The sequence below is a fragment of the Pleurodeles waltl genome, chromosome 1_1 (genome assembly GCF_031143425.1).
Source record: "Pleurodeles waltl isolate 20211129_DDA chromosome 1_1, aPleWal1.hap1.20221129, whole genome shotgun sequence".
NCBI lineage: Eukaryota > Metazoa > Chordata > Amphibia > Caudata > Salamandridae > Pleurodeles > Pleurodeles waltl.
In genome coordinates this window covers 783,869,279-783,889,908 of record NC_090436.1, presented here as the reverse complement: position 1 = coordinate 783,889,908, position 20,630 = coordinate 783,869,279, and the positions used below count along the sequence as shown (strand labels likewise).

The following is a 20,630-nucleotide window of genomic DNA, read 5'->3' as shown; positions in this document are numbered from 1 at the left end:
TTTGGACTGTTTGGCTCATTACTGTACTATGGTTCACTTCCAGGTCCTTCAGCAGCTCCTAAATCATTTCAGGAAAAACAAGGACAAAGTGCTTCTCTTCTCTTTCTCCACCAAGGTGAGTTCCGTGTGATTCGTGTCACTGCTGACCCTGCTGCTGCCTCCGAGTGCACGATACACCAGGGAGTGTCGCATCTGTCAAGCACATCTACCTCCTCTCGCTCAGGGTGGGAATGCGGCTTGCAGGGCAATACTTAACTAAAGAAAATCGTGTTTTTAAAGCGAGTGCTTTGTCAAAGTGTGTGAAGTTAGTCTGGTCACCAAAAGGGGTATGTTTGCAGTCGCACGTCTGTGCTGTGGTGCATACTGTTTTTTGTGTTCGCGCCATTTTAATTTACGTCAGTAGTGGTCGTGGTTAGTGACTTACGAATCAATGCATTGTAAAAAATGTACGCATTTTCCATGAAACGTGCCAGGCAGCTCGAGCCTTAACTACAGTTTAATTGGCCTTCCTTTGCTGCTTTCAGCGTGAAAAAGCGAGAGGCTGGGTCCGGCCTGTCACGATGCTTTTGTTGGCAGCATACGAACGCCGGTCAGTAAACGATGGCATCTTTGTGAGTGAAAGAGGAAGAAGAGCCAAAGGGGCCCTGATCTGCCCATGGAAATAAAGTTTATAATTTCCACATGAAACGCGGTATCTCCGAAAATAGCTTCTTATACCTTAAGTTATTTCCAGTAGTTCGCCTGGAAAAACTCGCGAAACAGTACAATTCCAGTACACAAAACGAGTAATCTACAATTGGCAATAATGAGAACTACATTGTACCACTGCAGCTGTTGTTAGGATGCACTTTTCTTTTACTTCACAATATGTTTTAGACAAGTCCTTTCAAATGAAGGAAGCGTACATTTGCAGTTAGTTAATTCCATTCACTTATTGTGACCTATGGCTGTATAATATTCACAAAAACAGACTTGCACCAGAACAGCAAACGTTTAACGCAAAATTTGGTCAATAGCAACAAATGAGGCTTGCGTAGCTCCTGTAGTGCTGGAGTATTGGAGTATTGGGGCGCATCTGGCAGTTAGCAGAAGGGAGTTGAAAGATATCACGCCCGCGGTAAAGAATGTCTCCCTCAAAACGAACAATTAAGGCCTATGCTTAGGAACTTAAAAAGTACTTTTACATCACAGGCCGAGCAAATCAGGCAGTAAATGCCTTAGCCGTCACTGATTTTGAGTTTTATAGGGCCATGGAACAAGCAACTTACATGGGATTCAGAGTTTCATCGGTAGTTAGTGCTCGTCGTAGAAAAGAGGAAGCAAACATTGGTAAAACCAATAGTTCTGGTGGTGACTTTGTCAATTTTTGTTTTGTCACATGTATATATATATATATGTTCGATGGCATGTGTAGCTGCAGATACACATGCTGTGCATATCCCGCCATCTAGTGTTGGGCTCGGAGTGTTACAAGTTGTTTTTCTTCGAAGAAGTCATTTCGAGTCACGAGATCGAGGAACTCCTCCCCTTTCGGCTCCATTGCGCATGGGCGTCGACTCCATCTTAGATTGTTTTCTTTCCGCCATCGGGTTCGGACGTGTTCCTCTTCGCTCCATGTTTCGGTTCGGAAAGTTAGTTAAATCTCGGAAAACTCGACGGTATTGTTTGCATTCGGTATCGGGTTAGTTATAGCAGATCGACACCGAATAAAAGAAGAGCTCCGGTAGTCCTTCGGGGCTTCCATTCCCCTGCGGGGCCTGGTCGGTACGCGTGCGTCTTCAAGGCTCATGGAACGGACCTCATTCTGCTTCTGCCCTGAATGCCACAATAAGTATCCTTACACAGACCAGCATTTGGTCTGAAATTTGTGTTTGTCACCCGAACACAAAGAGGATACCTGCGAGGCCTGTCGGGCATTTCGGTAGAAAAAGACGCTACAGGACCGGAGAGCTCGAAGGCTTCAAATGGCGTCTATGCCGTCAGGACACCACGACGTCGAAGAAGAGGAGACTTTCTCCGTTCCAGACTCGGACGAGGCCGAAAGTGAGCAGCTGGCAAAAACCGTGAATAAAACTGCCCTGGCCAAAACTCACTCCAAATTAATGAAAGCCCAGGGGACGCCACCGCCGGCAGGCCATGGCTTAACCTGTAAACACGGTGACCAACCATCAGCACCGAAAAAGGGCACACACGTGTCGAAGACATCCGATTCCGGTCGAGATACCGGCACAGACCATACTCGGCACAGAGATTCTGGCTCCGACCAAACTCGAGACCGAAATACCGGCTCCGACCAAAGTCGGCACCGAGAGATCCGCACCCCGAAACCGAGAAAGGTGGCTTTGGAGCCGAAAAAGACTGGAAAAAGTTTTGGTGCCGAAACAGAGCTCCTATTTCGAAGAACAAGGCCTTTCAACACAACTTCAAGGCCATAAATTTGGACAAGAATTAGAGCTGGGAGAGCCAGAGTATACACAAAGAAGGCTCCATATTCAGAAAGACACAGGGAAAATAAGAACTCTTCCCCCTATTAAAATGAAAAGGAAACTTGCTTTCCAAGAAGCAGATAAACAGCCAAGAGCAAAAGTGGCTAAAGAAAAAACTCCACCACGTTTTTTCGCCACAACCATCGCCACAGCACTCACCGCAAATGTCACCAATTGCAACACCCCCAATGATGCAATCTCCGACGCACACAGGGATGAGCCAGGATGACCCAGATGCATGGGATCTTAATAGTCCAGATTGCTCCCCGGCAAGACCGTCACCACCAGAAGACAGTACCGCTTACATGCAGGTGGTGTCCAGAGCAGCTACTTTTCACAATGTAGCACTGCATGCTGAACCTATTGAGGATGACTTTTTATTCAATACTTTGTCATCAACACACAGCCAGTACCAGAGTCTGTCAATGTTACCAGGGATGTTAAAACACGCAAAACAAGTGTTTCAAGACTCCGTCAAATGCAGGGCCATTACACCTAAGGTGGAAAAGAAGTACAAGACTCCCCCTACGGACCCTATGTACATCATGCAACAACTAACACCTGACTCAGTGGTAGTAGGCGCAGCCCGCAAAAGGGCAAACTCACAGACTTCTGGGGATGCACCACCACCCGACAAAGAAAGTCGAAAGTTTGATGCAGCGGGGAAAAGGGTTGCAGCACAGGCAGCCAATCAATGGCGCATTGCCAATTCACAGGCTTTATTGGCAAGATATGACAGGGCTCATTGGGATGAAATGCAGCATTTTATTGAACATCTGCCCAAGGAGTTTCAAAAGCGTGCACAGCAAGTAGTGGAGGAGGGCCAAAGTATCTCCAACAACCAGATACGGTCTGCGATGGACGCAGCGGACACAGCCGCCAGAACTGTAAACACAGCGGTCACTATTCGGAGACAAGCATGGCTACGCACCTCGGGATTTAAGCCAGAAATCCAGCAGGCTGTGCTTAATATGCCCTTTAATGGACAACAGTTGTTTGGGCCGGAGGTGGATACAGCTATAGAGAAGCTAAAGAAGGACACTGACACGGCCAAAGCCATGGGCGCGCTCTACTCCCCACAGAGCAGAGGCACCTTTAGGAAGCCACACTTTAGAGGGGGGGTTTCGAGCCCAAAGCACAGAACCCTCAACCTCACAGGCCAGACCCACATACTAGGGCCAGTATCAAAGAGGAGGCTTTCGGGGACAATATAGAGGTGGACAGTTCCTTAAAACCAGAGGGAAATTCCAAAGCCCAAAGACCCCACAAACTAAACAGTGACTTCAATGTCACAAATCCCCAACACATAACACCAGTGGGGGGGGAGACTCACAGATTATTACAAAAATTGGGAAGAAATAACTACGGGCTCGTGGGTCCTAGCCATTATCCAACATGGTTATTGCATAGAATTCCTACAATTGCCACCAAATGTGCCTCCAAGAACACACAACATGTCCAAACAGCACTTAGATCTATTACAACTAGAAGTCCAAGCATTGTTACAAAAAGAGGCAATAGAACTAGTACCCAACCATCAGAAAGGAACAGGTGTTTATTCCCTGTATTTTCTAATACCAAAAAAGGAAAAAACTCTAAGACCCATCTTAGATCTCAGAACACTAAATCTTTACATCAAATCAGATCACTTTCACATGGTAACACTTCAAGACGCGATTCCCTTGCTCAAACAACAAGACTACATGTCAACATTAGACCTCAAGGATGCTTACTTCCATATACCCATACATCCTTCACACAGGAAATACTTAAGGTTTGTAATCCAAGGAGTACATTACCAATTCAAAGTGTTACCATTCGGGATAACAACAGCACCAAGGGTATTTACAAAATGCCTTGCAGTAGTAGCGGCACATATCAGAAGACAGCACATACAAGTATTCCCGTATCTAGACGATTGGTTAATAAAAACCAACACTCAGAAACAGTGTCTTCAACACACAAAATTGGTCATAGAAACCCTTCACAAACTAGGGTTCTCAATAAACTACCTAAAATCACACTTACAACCGTGTCAAATACAACAATACTTAGGAGCAACAATCAACACAAACAAAGGGGATTGCCACTCCAAGTCCACAAAGGGTACAAGCATTCCAAAACGTAATACAAAGCATGCACCCAAACCAACAATATCAGGTAAAATTAGTGATGAAACTTCTAGGCATGATGTCTTCATGCATAGCCATTGTCCCAAGCGCAAGATTACACATGCGGCCCTTAAAGCAGTGCCTAGCAATACAATGGACACAAGCACAGGGTCAACTTCAAGATCTAGTGTTGATAGACCGCCAAACACACACCTCGCTTCAATGGTGGAATCCTATAAATTTAAATCAAGGGCGGCCTTTCCAAGACCCAGTGCCTCAATACGTAATCACAACCGATGCTTCCATGGTAGGGTGGGGAGCACACCTCAACCAACACAGCATCCAGGGACAATGGGACACTCAGCAAAATCAACTTCATATAAATCAACTAGAACTACTAGCAGTGTTTCTAGCATTGAAGGCATTTCAACCACTAATAGCCCACAAACACATTCTTGTCAAAACAGACAACATGACAACAATGTATTACCTAAACAAACAGGGAGGGACACACACATCACAGCTGTGTCTCTTAGCACAAAAGATTTGGCATTGGGCAATTCACAATCACATTCGCCTAATAGCGCAGTACATACCAGGAATTCAAAACCAGTTAGCCGACAATCTCAGTCAAGATCACCAACAGATCCACGAATGGGAAATTCATCCCCAGATACTACAATCCTACTTCCAAAACTGGGGAACACCGCAAATAGACCTATTCACAACAAAAGAAAACGCAAAATGCCAAACCTTCGCATCCAGGTACCCACACCCTCACTCCAAGGGCAATGCGTTATGGATGAGTTGGTCAGGGATATTTGCTTACGCTTTTCCCCCTCTGCCACTCCTTGCTTATCTAGTAAACAAATTGAGTAAAAAAAAAACTCAAACTAATACTAGTAGCACCAACTTGGGCACACCAACCATGGTACACAACACTACTAGACCTGTCAGTAGTGCCTCATATCAAGCTACCAAACAGACCAGATCTGTTAACTCAACACAAACAACAGATCAGACACCCGAATCCAGCATCGCTCAATCTAGCAATCTGGCTCCTGAAGTCTTAGAATTTGGACATCTAAGCCTTACACAAGAATGCATGGAGGTCATTAAACAGGCTAGAAAACCTACTACAAGACATTGCTACGCAAATAAATGGAAACTATTTGTTTATTACTGTCATAATAATCAAATTCAACCATTACACACGTCCACAGAAAACATTGTAAGCTACTTACTACACTTACAAAAGTCTAGATTAGCTTTTTCATCCATTAAAATACATCTCACAGCAATTTCTGCCTATCTACAAATTACACATTCTGCATCACTATTTAAAATCCCAGTCATAAAAGCATTTATGGAGGGTCTAAAAAGAATCATTCCCCCAAGAACACCACCAGTTCCTTTGTGGAACCTCAATATTGTATTAACACTACTCATGGGTCCACCATTTGAACCCATTCACTCTTGTGAGATGCAATACTTAACATAGAAAGTAGCCTTCCTAATAGCTATCACTTCTCTTAGAAGAGTAAGTGAAATACAAGCCTTTACCATACAGGAACCCTTTATACAAATACACAAATATAAAGTGGTTCTACGCACAAATCCCCAATTTTTACCAAAAGTTATATCACCATTCCACTTAAATCAAACAGTGGAACTCCCAGTATTTTTTCCAGAACCAGACTCTGTAGCTGAAAGAGCATTACATACATTAGATATAAAAAGAGCACTAATGTATTACATTGATTGAACCAAACAATTTCGCAAAACAAAACAATTGTTTGTAGCTTTTCAAAAACCTCATGCAGGAAATCCAATATCCAAACAAGGCATTGCCAGATGGATAGTTAAGTGTATTCAAACCTGTTATGTTAAAGCAAAAAGAGAACTGCCTATTACACCAAAGGCACACTCCACTAGAAAGAAAGGCGCCACCATGGCCTTTCTAGGAAATATACCAATGACAGAAATCTGTAAGGCAGCCACATGGTCTACGCCTCATACATTCACTAAACATTACTGTGTGGATGTGTTAACAACACAACAAGCCACAGTAGGACAAGCAGTATTACGAACATTATTTCAAACAACTTCAACTCCTACAGGCTAAACCACCGCTTTTGGGGAGATAACTGCTTACTAGTCTATGCACAGCATGTGTATCTGCAGCTACACATGCCATCGAACGGAAAATGTCACTTACCCAGTGTACATCTGTTCGTGGCATGAGACGCTGCAGATTCACATACGCCCTCCCACCACCCCAGGAGCCTGTAGCCGTTAGAAGTTGATAAAAATAAACTTGTACATTTGTAAATTTGTAAATATATATATCACTTTTAAACAAATGATGTACATACATACTTACTCCATTGCATGGGCACTATTACTATATACACAACTCCTACCTCACCCTCTGCGGGGAAAACATGCGCAATGGAGCCGAAAGGGGAGGAGTCCCTCGATCTCGTGACTCAAAAAGACTTCTTCGAAGAAAAACAACTTGTAACACTCCGAGCCCAACACTAGATGGCGGGATATGCACAGCATGTGAATCTGCAGCGTCTCATGCCACGAACAGATGTACACTGGGTAAGTGACATTTTCCATATATATATATATAATCAATAAATAAAACAAATGCTCATTCCGGGCTCGGGCGGCCAAAGAGGAGTCGTGCGATACCTGGCAGGAGCAAGCCGGTATTTAATTAATCCAAAACAAAACACTAGTAATCGCACTTTCAGGACTTCAGGAAAGGTAGAAAAAGACTTTAATCACAACGCGTTTCGGCTGTCACAGCAGCCTTGGTCACGTGACATATATATATGTTTTTTTTTCTTTTTAAAAACATTAATTTTTTTACAAAATTTTGTTGTTGGCTGAAAGCAAAAATATCTTTTGGTTGTAAAAATCACACATTGCCATAGTAGTTTTGGCACTTTTGGGGAACTACTTTGTGCGTGGTTGGGCTCCTTGTGAAAGGTCTAAATACCGTCGCTCACAGTGACGTTAGCCAGTGGCTGTAGTGGGCTGACCCATTGCCCCACGATGTATGCTGTTGTGGGTGGAAGAAAAATATAAATGACACAACATCAGCACATGAATGAAGAGGGCTGGGTAAAGGATATATAATTTTAGTAAGATCAAAAGGTATGGAAAACGTCAGACTTAAAAATCAGATAAAAGCAAAAGACATGTCTGCGCTAGCTGAAATCTAAAACATTTCACCAAGTCGCTCTGCTTGGTAGTTGCTCATACACTTCAGAAACCTATGTGCATAGTGAAAGACTAATGTCTGAGATCCGAGGTCAGCAAACAAACTATTCATCACAATGAGATAGAGGTAATTAACCGTCGTGATTGCAGCTTTAGACAGCACAGAAAATGTGAAGTCTCATCACACGATTTAAGGTAAGTCTTTGTGCTGCTTGCTTTGAAACTGGCAGTTGCTTGATGAAGTCACTAAGCTCATAGATTAACAGAAAAAACAGCATGGTCTGAGAGGTGCTAAAAATGGGACTACTCCCTTTTTAACCGTGGTTAGAAGGTGAGCCACTTGGCACACTGAAGATGTGAAACACCAACAGACGGAATACCCCACTCTTCCCAGGCTTAAGAGAATCTCTGATTGTATCTATAATAGTTTAGTATGACAATCTATTCTCATCTGACGTGAACCTGATATTATTGGAAGGCAACTTTTATCTCATTGCGTTGATATTCATGACTGTTTGACGACTGGCTGCGTGGATCCTGTATCACAGGTGATGGTCCCGAGTAGTCCTTTCTGCCAGCTTCCCATGCAGGACCGTATCCCTGTGCACCGCGTCTCTTGCAGCTACCAAGGCATGTTTGTATCTCCTCCAAGGGATCTTCAGGCAACGTGTAGCTCCAGTCCCCAGCACTCCTTCCTGCAATGCACAGCCCTCTGCGTGTCCTCCAGCAGCGTGGGATCTCTTTCTGTAGTGCTGCGTGGGCTCCTTCTTCAACTTCTGTGTCCCCGTCCTGTGGGTGCCGCCTCTGCTACTGTGGGTCCTCCGGATTCGCTGAGGGTCTCCTGTGACTCCCCCTCTTGGGTTGAGTCCTCCTGGGCCTTGCTGGTCTCCGACAGTACCACGTTTCCACTAACTGTGAATTTTCCTTTGCCAAAGCATGTTGGTGGAATTCCTGCACCTTCACCCGTCTACAATCTTCACTCCAGCCTGGGACATCTTCTGCATCCATCAGGTTGGTAACAAAGTTATTGTATGTAGGTACAGTCTTCTGCTAACTTAAGCATATCTTAATGTTCCCTACAGAATAGCTTTCAGACCCTCATAGTCTGTATTGCATGTCTGTTGGGTAACGCCACTATTCTTCGTACCTCTGACCAGATAATGGCCATTACTGCCTGTGGGTGGGTGCTTATATATTCATAGACATTACTTCATACTTGACATGCTTGACATTTTTGATTCTAGGCATACCTGACCCTATCTGCAGGTGTAAGGGTACTATTGGGCAGTGAATTGATGTGGTATCAAAGACACAATTGGCGGCAGCAATTGAACACAACCAAAGTCAGTTATGAACTGCTCCAAGCAAAGTTTTAATAATCAAATATGATTAATACATGTACATTGGCCAAGGTGAATGTGAGCAGTAGCCATAAAATATTTAAAATTATGTCTGAGAACATGGAATGGCAGGACATCCATTGTAAGTCTGTAAGCAGAAAAGGAATAGCGTTTTCAATCGATCTGTAAGCAGCATCCATTGGTGAATCAACAGGAAGTCTGTCTAAGTTAGAAGATAGGGTATCCAGGACAAATTGGTGACTAGCACCAGCTCCATGAGCGGCAGAGACTAGAACCGCCTCACCAGAGTTAAGAGTTGCAGTACATTTGTAACTCACAAGTAAGAAGATCTGTGAAACGCACCAAAGAATGAACTTAGCGTACAACAGAGGATATTTGTCAAAGCAATATAGGTTCATGTAAGAATGTGTCTCAAATATTTGAGAAGAGAAAGTGTGGTAATGTTCCTCAGACAAGGCAGTCTAAGCATTCACCATTTATAGTATTAAGGGGTTAGTCTCCAGTGAAATCTCAATGTATTCTGGAAATTGCAGTCCTTCTGAAAATTTTATTTTTTGCCACTTTATAGTCATTATTACATTGCATTTCTCTAACCTCCTTGCATACTTTTCTTGGTTATTACCGATTCTTCAAAGAGCTCTGCTTCTCAGCAGGTGCTCTCCCCTAATGCTTCAGATACCTTAATTGAGAACCAGTAGTACATTCTTTCAGAGCAAACCGTCAGGCCTCTCACAGGAAATGTTAGAAAAGAAGGTGTGCTTGTGGGGGGCGTGGCTGACTGCCCAAGATGGCGGTCATCTAATCGTGGAGCTCCTGGTCCGGGCCCGCCGACATCGAAACATCCGTGATCAAATGGGGCCATCTGCCAAAGGGAGGGACGACAAACGCCCATAACTAGAAAGCCGGCACCGAATAGAGCGAAAATAAGTTCCCGTCAGTCATTGTGCTGGAGAAGGTGAGCTGCAGAGTGAGGCGGGCTTGGTGGACAGCCGGCCGGCCACGCCAGGATGTGACGGCCTCAAGACGAGCAGAAGCATTGCGGTGGGTCGGAGCGGGACACAGGAGCCTGGCGGGGGTGCAGTCGAGGTCAGATTCGACCGGGAAGAGCCTGGGCTGTGATACTGTTTTTTTTCTCTCTCTAAAAGCATGACACGGAGTACCGCGAAGGCCTGACTCAGAGGGGAACTGGCGCCTCCGGGGGCAGAGGACGCTGGATGCCGCGAGTTGCGAGGATCGCAACTAGTGGAGATACGCCGCAGAGTGGCCCTGATTCTACTGGCGGTGAGTGACGATCACCGCAGGGCCTACAATAAGTGACAGCCTCAGCCTATGAGATTTATCTGAGGACCGAGATGAACAACGAATGAAGGGCATGACGGCGTCCGCTTCTGGACCCCATACCTGAAACTACAACTTGGCGGTGAATGCGAGGGCCGCCAGCCCGAGGGGAGGATTGTGGGGTTGGCGGCTGCATTGGGGGGGCCCCCGCTGGACCAAATATTGGGTCTGAAGTGCCGGCCTCTCAGATCAGAAACACTGCACGAAGGCGTGACAATGGGCTGCACAAAAGGCAAACTTGGATGGCGCCGGGACGTTGACCCCAGGGAATTATGTGCCAGCCACAGCAATAGACTCTCCAATGGACAAATTGGATGTTGTACTACAAGAAATTAGAGAATCACCGCTGGCAATAGAACTAAGACTGGGCTCTATCACGATGGAACTTGGCGTCCTGAAAGACGACCAAAAAAAGCTAACGGACAGAATAAAACAAACGGAAACAGATGTCGCCACTCTCCTCTCGCCCAAAAAGAAAGTGAGAACGCAATTCAACATTTACAAAACAGGTGGAAGCCCTACAAGAGAGAGTCGAAGATGCAGAAGGAAGATCACGCCGTAATAACGTCCATATAATTGGCCTTCGGAGGGAAAAGAAGGGAGGGATGCCACACAATATGTAGACACATGGCTGAAAATGATAGCAACGAATGGGCTGTCGACTCACTTCACGATAGAGAGAGCACACAGAGTCCCGGATAGGAGGCCTCCACCGGGGGCGCCACCCCGACCCATGGTGGCACGAGTGTTGAACTACAGGGATCGTGACGCCCTGCTGCAAGCAGCGAGAGAAGCGGACCCCATCATCATAGATAATGCTCGAATATCCCTTATCCACACTACACGTTGGCAGTCCAGATGCGTAGGGCCTCCTTCCAGACAGTGAAGAAACGACTGCGAGCGGAGGGGCTATCATACGCCCTGCTGTTTCCGTACCGATTACGTATCACACATAATCAAAAAGTTAATTTCTTTGAAACAACTGAATTGATGCATGACTGGCTGGACACGACCTTCCCACATTAGGGCCACAAATAACAAAGTGACACCCTACCACCGAAACAGACCCGCCAGCCCCGTAAGAACAGACAAACTCGACAACACCCAACACGAAGAAATACTGGACCAACATTGTCGCAAGTGTTGGAGAGTCAGAGAGCAGCGATACAGACAGCATCCTCAATACAGAGAGAAGGATCTCCTCCTCTCAGGATTGCTTCCTCTGTGGACAGTACTGTAGTATCCGACTCAGAAGGAAGTATAGCGTTATTCCCTTCCATTACCCCACAGACAGCGCACAGGCTCTAACTAAGACTGCATAAAAGTGGTCTCCTGTTTGGTTATTCCCAAGAGCTAAAAGAAAGGGCTCCGAGGAACACTAATGGTCACCCACCCAGACCAGAAAGTAACTCTGAGCAGAAAGACCAGGCTATGAAACGTCCCCTCATTATGAGAGCAAATCCGCGGCTGGTAAAGGGAGAAAGAACCAGCTGCGAAAATAGAGCGCTGATTTTTTTAGGTAAAGGGTGGTCCCCTCTACTGGTAGATGAGACCCCACCTCCTGTGGAGACCATAACTCCTATACTAAGTGGTGGGCCCGGACGGACGATCTCTGTGATTCCTGTACTGTATGAGAGAAACTGTCAATCACAGAAGCGACACACATAGCCTATATCTTACACGACCCCCATTGCGTAGGCGTGTTTGTTTACATAATAATGGTTATAAACTGGTTACGTTTCTTTTATGTAATGGTTTGGCAGAGACAGTTTTGGCTCTGCCTAGTATTGAACACAGTTGGGGGAAATGTTTATTATATCAATGTTATGACATCAACACATGTATTACAAACAATACGCATAGAGTACAGCTGGACGGTATGGATTGTGAGGAGGAATAACACACATAATGATGATATCATGTTGTCAGCACGTAGTTACAATATTATCACTTGTAATGTGTGTGGAATGGGATCTATCCATAAAAGGCACAGAATATTAACCCAATTAAATCGCCGTAAAGCACATTTAGTATACCTACAGGAAACACACCTCACCACCCATGAGGCGGGGAAACTCCGCAAAAAATGGAGGGGGCAGCTGTTCCACACCTCATACTCTGCGTTCGCTCGTGGGGCGGCTATACGGATGCGCTCTGGTGTCCCCTTTGAAGTAATAGACACAAGAGTGGCTAAATATGGCACGTTCATGTTGGTCAGAGGTAACTTGGATAGGAAGCCCGTGGTTCTGGGAAGTCTTTATGCCCCAAATAGTGGACAGGATGCTTTTCTGGAGCACCTATCGAGTGTCCTATCACAATGGGCGCACCTACCCTGGATCCTGGGAGGGGACTATAATGCAGTATTAGATGCATCCGTCGACCGCTCTATACCCCCGTTGTCGGGCACAAATGTGCAGAAACAGGCGGAGGCGCTACGAAAATGGTTACAAGGCTGGGCTCTCACCGACATATGGCGGGCAAGAAATGAGGGAATGAGGTAATACTCCTTCTACTCATACCCACACAAAGTGCACGTACGACTCGATCGTATCTTATGCACGAATACACTACAGACCCAGGTGACTCATGCTACCTACTTAGGGAAAACACTATCAGATCATAATCCACTAGAATTGACAGTGATTTGGGGAAAGGCGTCCACACCGATTCCTATGTGGAGATTTCAACCACTGCTCCTTGAAGATGCAGTGTTAAAAGAGGAGTTAGCTTAAGTAATAACAAACTTCTTCACCGACAACACAGGAACCGCGTCCTCTCCATTGGTAGAATGGGAGGCATTCAAGGTGGTAATAAGAGGGGCAGTGATGGGAGCAATGACGGGAGCCCGAGCGGTTATACTAAGGGAGTTAAAACGTGTAGAAGACAGATTAGGGCCCCTGGAGATGGAGGAAGTGCTTCAAGCCCCCCAGGCCAAGAAGTTGCAAGATGCTAGGGCCGAACACGCAGAGCTCGTTGAAAGACTAGGAAAGGTGGATTACACAAAGTATAAGGAACGAGCGCACAGTGAAGGGGATAAGGCGGGCACACTTTTAGCATGTCTTATAAAAGACGAGCCGTCTCCCACTCCTATATTGCACATCTTTACTCCACAATTTACTAGCATAAACACACAGGTGGAGATTAACACTGTATTTTGAGACTGCTACACAACCCTGTATTCTGCCCCACCAGCACTAGATCAGGTACAGCTCAGTTCCTTCCTAGCTGACATTACCCTACCAACACTCAGCGACACTACCAAGCAATCCCTGGGTGCACAGATAACACAAGGGGAGATCCGAGCGGCCATTAAAGACATGGCTCGTAATAAATCACCAGGAACGGATGGTCTCCCAACCGAATTTTATTCCTTATATAGCACAAAACTGGCTCCTTAATTGGAAAAACTATACCAGGCCTTGATTGCTGCTGGTCACCTCCCTGATACGACAAAGCAGGCAATAGTAACTTTGCTATTAAAACCTGGCCAACTTGCAACAGATATGTCGTCCTATAGGCCCTTATCATTACTGAATACAGAATATAAAATACCAGCTAAAATATTAGCACAGAGACTCTTCCCTTCATAGGGACCTTGATCCACACAGATCAATGTGGATTTATACTGACTCATAACACATCCCTAAATATACGCGGCCTATATCACATTATAGATCATATGGGAGAGAGATGTCCCCGAGCGGGTTGTCTTTCCCTGGATCTTCGCCAGGGATTGGATACCTTAAATTGGGATTATATGTTCGAAGTACTGAAACGATTTGGGCTCCCAAATGACTACATACGCTGGGTGCAACTGTTATATGCTGATCCCACAGCAAGAGCACGCACTGGACAGAACATTTCAGACTCCGACCACATTTATAGAGGCACTACACAGGGATGCCCACTGTCTCCCCTGCTGTTTGTCTTGGCGCTAGAACCCTTAGCACACCGACTCCGACGAGATGCTGAGTTGTGGGGTGTTGAAAAAGGTAATACAGTGCACTCGATATGCCAACGACATTATACTATACGTGAAAGATCTGGGCCAAAAATCTAAAGTCTGCTGCACAGATATTCTACGATTTCACACCATTGTCAGGACTAGAGATCAATTACAATAAATCCATAGCATTCTTATTCTGTAAAATGGACATAGGTGACACAATTACCTTGGGTGACAAGCCACTGCAGGTAGGTGCGGATACTTTCCGATACCTAGGAATCCAAATATATAGAACCCCGTTGGATCTGTTAGAGGGCAACCTACAGAGAGCGATGGCTTCGCTCAAATCACAGGTCCAGTTCTGGATAACAATGCTGCTATACATTGTGGGCGGCTAGCGTTGGCAAAAATGGTAATGCTGCCCCGTATCTTGTACTGCTTTATGAACCTGCCGGTGAGAGTGCCTGATGCCTACTTTAAAACACTCCATTCTATGTTGATAGACCTCATCTGGGGAAAGGGAAGACGCCGGATTAACTTAGTAAAACTACAGATGCCGGCAGACCAAGGAGGTATGGGTGCGCCAGATTTTAAAGCCTACTGTGTGGCAAGTCAACTTCAATGGCTAGCATACTGGTTGACTGGACAAACCATTTACATGAGATAGAGTTCACCCAATCAATGTTAGATAGGGGCTGCCTACATTCGCTGATCTGTCCCGGATCCCGCCCCCCAGGGAGACTACCACTCTTGTTACGAGTGGCCCTCCAGTACTGGAGGCTTGCTCTCAGATACACCACCGACACAGTTCCCTATGCCTCAAATATTCCACTGTTGGGACTACCTGTGATTGTTGGAATACTGAATCAAAGTAGGATACAAGTGTGGACACAGGAGGGAGTAGATACTATTGGGATGCTATGGATTTCATTCATGAACACAACTTGCCTACCTCACTATTTCTGTTATATGCAAACATAGTACACCATATCAAAGACCACTGGGCTCCAGATGGTATAGAACCCCCAATGCACGATTTCATTCATACAATGCACATCATAGGACAAGGGAGATACCTAATCAAACGGCTTTATAGAGGGCTCAGAGTACATTTACAAAAGCCCCTAACACCCCTAAGAACCAAATGGGGACGGACATGGGCAGGGAACTCTCAAAGAGTGGTCTTCCATTCTGGTGTACCCAAAACAAGTATCCCGGAATACAAGGTTCAAGTTCATACAATATACCATTATTACACAGAGCGTATCTTACACCACATAAGCTCCACATGCTGTTCCTGACGCTCTCGCTGGCATGTCTGAGATGCAGGGCGGACGATGCAGAGCTGCTTCATATGCTTTGCAGCTGCCCTAGTATCGCTCAATACTGGCACAATGTGGGTACCATATTAGAGAGGGTACCAGGAGATGTGACTGGCGGACGGCAGAGGCGTGTCTGCTTGGTCTGTTCCCACACACCAAAAAAGGGAGGGTGTCGTCACGGTTTGCAGACTTGGCCCTACTGTTAGCAAAACGCCTCTTGACCAGGCACTGGAAGGCTACAACTGCACCCTCGATAATACAGTGGAGTGCGGAGGTGGTGGAGTGGGGCACAGCAGAGAGTACAGCCCTCAGATGGGAAGAGAGCAGGGAGTTGAGAAGACACCCTATGGCATTAGACTGGGATGCGTTGCTAAAAAACTTTTAAAATAGCATGCGAAGATGAAAGGGAGATTGACTGAAGAAATAACGATCACTCACAACATACCACTGAGATTATTGAAGTCCACCTGTAGAAATAAAAAATTGGGGACACGAGAGATGGGCTATGGGGTTATTCTCTCCGGGTCACAAATAAGCTGCGAGACCTCTTACGAGCTAGAACACTGTGTGGTCACGTGTTACGACACAAATAGTTAAGGTGAGACACATCACTGCTGTGACTATCATATGAGAATCTGATGTCAAGTTTAAGGGGGAGGGGGAAGGGATTGTTATTGGTTATTAAAAGAACGTGTTACCAATTATCGGGAGTTATATATGCCATGATCATGCTAACTACCTATACGACGGGCTGGAACGAGCCTCACAGATATATTTTGACTAAAGGTTGGATGTTAAAGCTATAGCATACAAATGTAAACTACTGTGATAAAGACCACAGATAATAGGCAAGACATGGCACAAAACAATATGCATGATATTGTATAAACTGTGATGAAAACAATAAAAATGTGTTAAAAAAAAAAAAGTGTGCTTGTATAGACAAGGTTGCGTCTCCATTTTCTGGGGTATTCGAGGCCAACGCTTTTCGGAGAGGTAGTGTTTCCTTCTGTATTAAGGTGTTGGACCATTACTATTTGAAATAGTCAAAGTAGAGTAGCTACTGAAAAGCTGGACCACAACCTGTTAGGTCCCTTCCACTGCTATGACTTTAGTTTTCCATAAAGCTTAATACATTCTTAAGACGTAAACTGCGAAACCTGACAGACAGGAAAGCTTGGTACCTCATTGGTATCTTGACCCTAGGGGACTTGGTAAGGGGGTGGGGCATGAAGTCATTTTGTGAACTGCAGGTGGAAAATGATCTACACTAATCCCAAAATTTCAGATAGCTATAGTTCCCACATGCTCTACGTGCAGAGCTCATCCCTTGGGTGGTGGGTGGGAGTGGAGGACAACAGTCCCCTAACGGGTAGGATACTAACCTTCAAGGCCATCTCCTATACTTATTGCATCCTGATCCACAACAGACAACCTCTGTTCCCTCAGATATAGGTGGGAGGTAGACGTGGGCATCTTGGAAGATGTGGACTGGGACACAGCCTTAATGCACACTGGGGAAGGAGCGTTTAAAAGCGAGCCTAAGGCTCTTACTGCTTAAAGTCCTCCACAGAATGTATTGCTACCAACATCAGTTGTTTAAAATGGGCAGAGCACGCTCACCGATCTGCCTGCAACTTGCAGTAGGCAGTTGATTTTTACTTTCATACACTCTGGGACTGCCCCTGTATACAACCATATTGGAGGGCTGTAACCTTGAGACTGACGTCCATATTGGGAGTGCAAGTTCCTTGCACCCCGACTTTCTAATATTGGGCATCATTAGTGAGGTGGATTTGCACAGGAAACGGCTCTTATTCAGTGCATTGGGTTTCATCCTGGTGAAGCAAGACATTATTAGAGAATGGGGTGCCCCGGCTCCCCTTACTCTGGGCCAATGGATCACTCGCAAGACATACTCTATGGAAGCAGAGTGAGTGGTATAGACTGCTAATGGCCGCCCAAACACATTTCTCAAGGTATAGGGCCCTGGCGTGCCAACTGTGGCCTGGACTGGGAACCTAATGGTCGACCGGCTACCTCAGTGGGAGAAGGGGATGTCCAGAAGGGGGAAAATCTGGACGTAATACCAAGACCTTAGTCTGATGGATAGGAAGGACCAAGGAGCTAGAAACCGTTGTTGGCACTGACAAACACCTTTGTTAAACAATATTCATTGGAGCTTGGTGTAGTCTTGTTGAGGTTGACTTCTGATCTCCTATGACTTATGTGCAGTTTGTAGACGGCACAGTGATGAATTACTTTGATAAGGTTACACATAATAAAAGCCAAAGAAAAAGTTTGGAAAAAATATTCTTAAGATAACTCTAGCATGAGTGCCTTGAATGCCTCTTTCTGTGAAAGGGGGCAGTCCTGAGTTGGCTTCATGCACAACATTGCATATAATTAAAGAGACTTAGATACAAATTCCAATTCCCCAATTAACTCCAAATGAGCCCCAACCTATTTTCACTTTAAAAACTCCCACAGGCACATCCCATTCTGATGTCTCCTGCTAAAACCTGCTGCTTGCTTAAACCTGTAGATTTACCTTGACAGCCCCTTTAAGTCTTCACAAAATTTCACGCAGGTGTCGTAGTGCTATGACTTTTGGCTTTTGTTTCTTCATTATTTTGATCATTAAGTGGCATGTGCATTTTTGCTAAAATAAAAATAATATCTGAATACTGTTTTGCTGTGAAGTCTTCATCTCTTTTCTTCCAGTTGCTCGATGTCTTGGAACGATACTGCATGGCTTCTGGGTTGGATTATAGAAGACTTGATGGGCATACAAAGCCTGAAGAGCGTTTAAAGATTGTAAAAGAGTTCAACAGCACCCAAGATGTGAACATTTGCCTCGTCTCTACAATGTAAGATATTTTTGTACACCTTGAGCACTGCATGGCACTTGTATTAACACGCTTACACTTATTTTCAAAAGCAGGTCATAATATGATGACAGCTGGTGACCAAAAGGACCACCTTCTAAATGGGGAGCGGCTGCAGCCTAGTGATCTCATATGATTTTCGACTAAGTATTGTTTAATGACATTGATGGTGCTTCATAGAGAAAGATGTTTAATCTTATTCCAAGTTTTAATTTATCTGTGCACACTAAAGATCCTTCTGAAATACCGGATCCTTATTAAGAGCAACAGGAACTGTCATTAAAATAAAGAACAGAATTTGGAATTGAAAGTTAAGGAATCTGTGGTCACAGCAGTCATGGGGCTTTATGACCGCTCCTTTTATGTCTGAGTTGAAACTATTTCTTGTTGTGTAGCCTTCACAGTGTGTTTTATCTTATGATCTGTTAGAGACTTCTAGTTGCAGATCCCCTACATTAGAGTTTCCCCCAGGTGTCAGTCTGGATCTGCAGATTTTTCTTCGAGCATACCCCTGCACACCGTTACGGGTCGTCGGTTTACTCCACGTTCGTCGCTATTGTTGTGGTCACCGAATATGATGTCCCGGGTCATATATATGCGCACCCCAGTGCGCTGATGTCAGTTATTTTCTTTCCATGCCAGCTTACGTGCAGATCCTAAGAGAGCTACCCCTAAAGTCCCTTTTTGACTGGGCTTTCGACTTTTTGTTGACGTTTTTATTTTTATTTTTTTTACTTCTTGGTTCGTTGACGATGTCATCATGGAAGACTGGCTTCAAGCCCCGCGACTCCTGTCGCTGTATGATGTTGGTGCTGGATCCGCACCGCAGCTGTTGGTGGTGTCTGGAGCGCGACCACAACCTAAAATCTTGCTGCAAATGCCGGGCCGTGAACCAGAAGGCTTTGAGGGAGCAGTCTCTAAAGCTTCTCGCGGCCCGGTGTTCAGCTCCATATCCCTCCTGGTCTCGTTTGAGAGGAAGGCCCTGCAACCACACATGCAGCCACCACCATTCGTTGTCGCCCCATTCGAAATCGTTGGGACACTCGGGTAAGAACAAGAAGAAGTCAAAGAAGCACAAGCATTCTTTGACATCACCCTAAGAAGCACAAGCATTCCTTGACATCACCCTGACAGTCGTACGATGTGACGCAGGAGAAGGAGCATCCTCTCACTAGGCCTCCGTCTTCGGAGCCTACTTCTGGGTTGGCTCCCCCCCTCCCTGAGTTTCCAGGACCCACAGCCACCCCCATTCCCAACTTAAGGAATTTTATGTGGCCATGCTCTTCATCTTTGGGAAGTCTGGCCTTGCTGGATAGCCTTTGGGGCCCACGTGGTCGGCAGGGGCCCCTTTGGGTTCCGCACCGGCGGCTTCAACGTCGGCTCCGAGGAACACCCAAGGATCCGCTTCCGGATCCGAACCGTGGTGGTTGTACCACAGCGACCTTCCCCGATGATGGTTCTGGTGTCAACGCTCCTGACGCCACCTGGGCCCACAGGCAACGTCAATCCTATACTAATTGCTGACTCTGACACAAAGCTGTGTTGCTCAATGCCAATTCCTACTTCGTGGGGGCCTTGGTCCCTCAGTCGGATCGTGATCCTTTTTGGTATGGGTACGAGTTTGGTGAGAGTATGGAGGGGTTGCTAAACCCTTTCGAATACCAGCTTAGAAGGCCCTACGGACTGGGCTCACAATCTGACTGAAGCCAGTGGTCTGGATACCTCCCCTGATGCTGGTATGCTTTCTTCGACTACTGTGGCAACGGAGGAGGGGGCTTCTTACTCCATGGTGGTGTGGAGAGCGGCAGATGTTTTGGGCCTCGAGCTGCCTTCGGTGGCTGTCAGGAGTAACCTCTTGACTGAAGTGCTTCAGCATGAGGCTTCCATGTCTGAACCCCTTCACCAAAGCCCTCACTGATGTCCTGCTGAGGACTTGGTCTAATC

General features: G+C 45.7%; 1 protein-coding gene across 4 annotated transcripts in view; it reads left to right on the top strand.

Annotated features, from left to right (window-relative positions):
* The window catches only part of ERCC6L2 (ERCC excision repair 6 like 2), a 1,058,011-nt gene that overhangs the window by 527,179 nt on the left and 510,202 nt on the right, over positions 1 to 20,630 (top strand). For 3 of the 4 annotated variants that reach the window (XM_069227908.1, XM_069227899.1, XM_069227925.1), the window contains 2 exons: positions 44 to 115; positions 18,523 to 18,668. In XM_069227908.1, coding sequence (XP_069084009.1) covers positions 44 to 115; positions 18,523 to 18,668 — 218 coding nt within the window. The remainder of the gene's footprint in view (positions 1 to 43; positions 116 to 18,522; positions 18,669 to 20,630) is intronic. The other variant, XM_069227916.1, reaches the window with a different exon arrangement.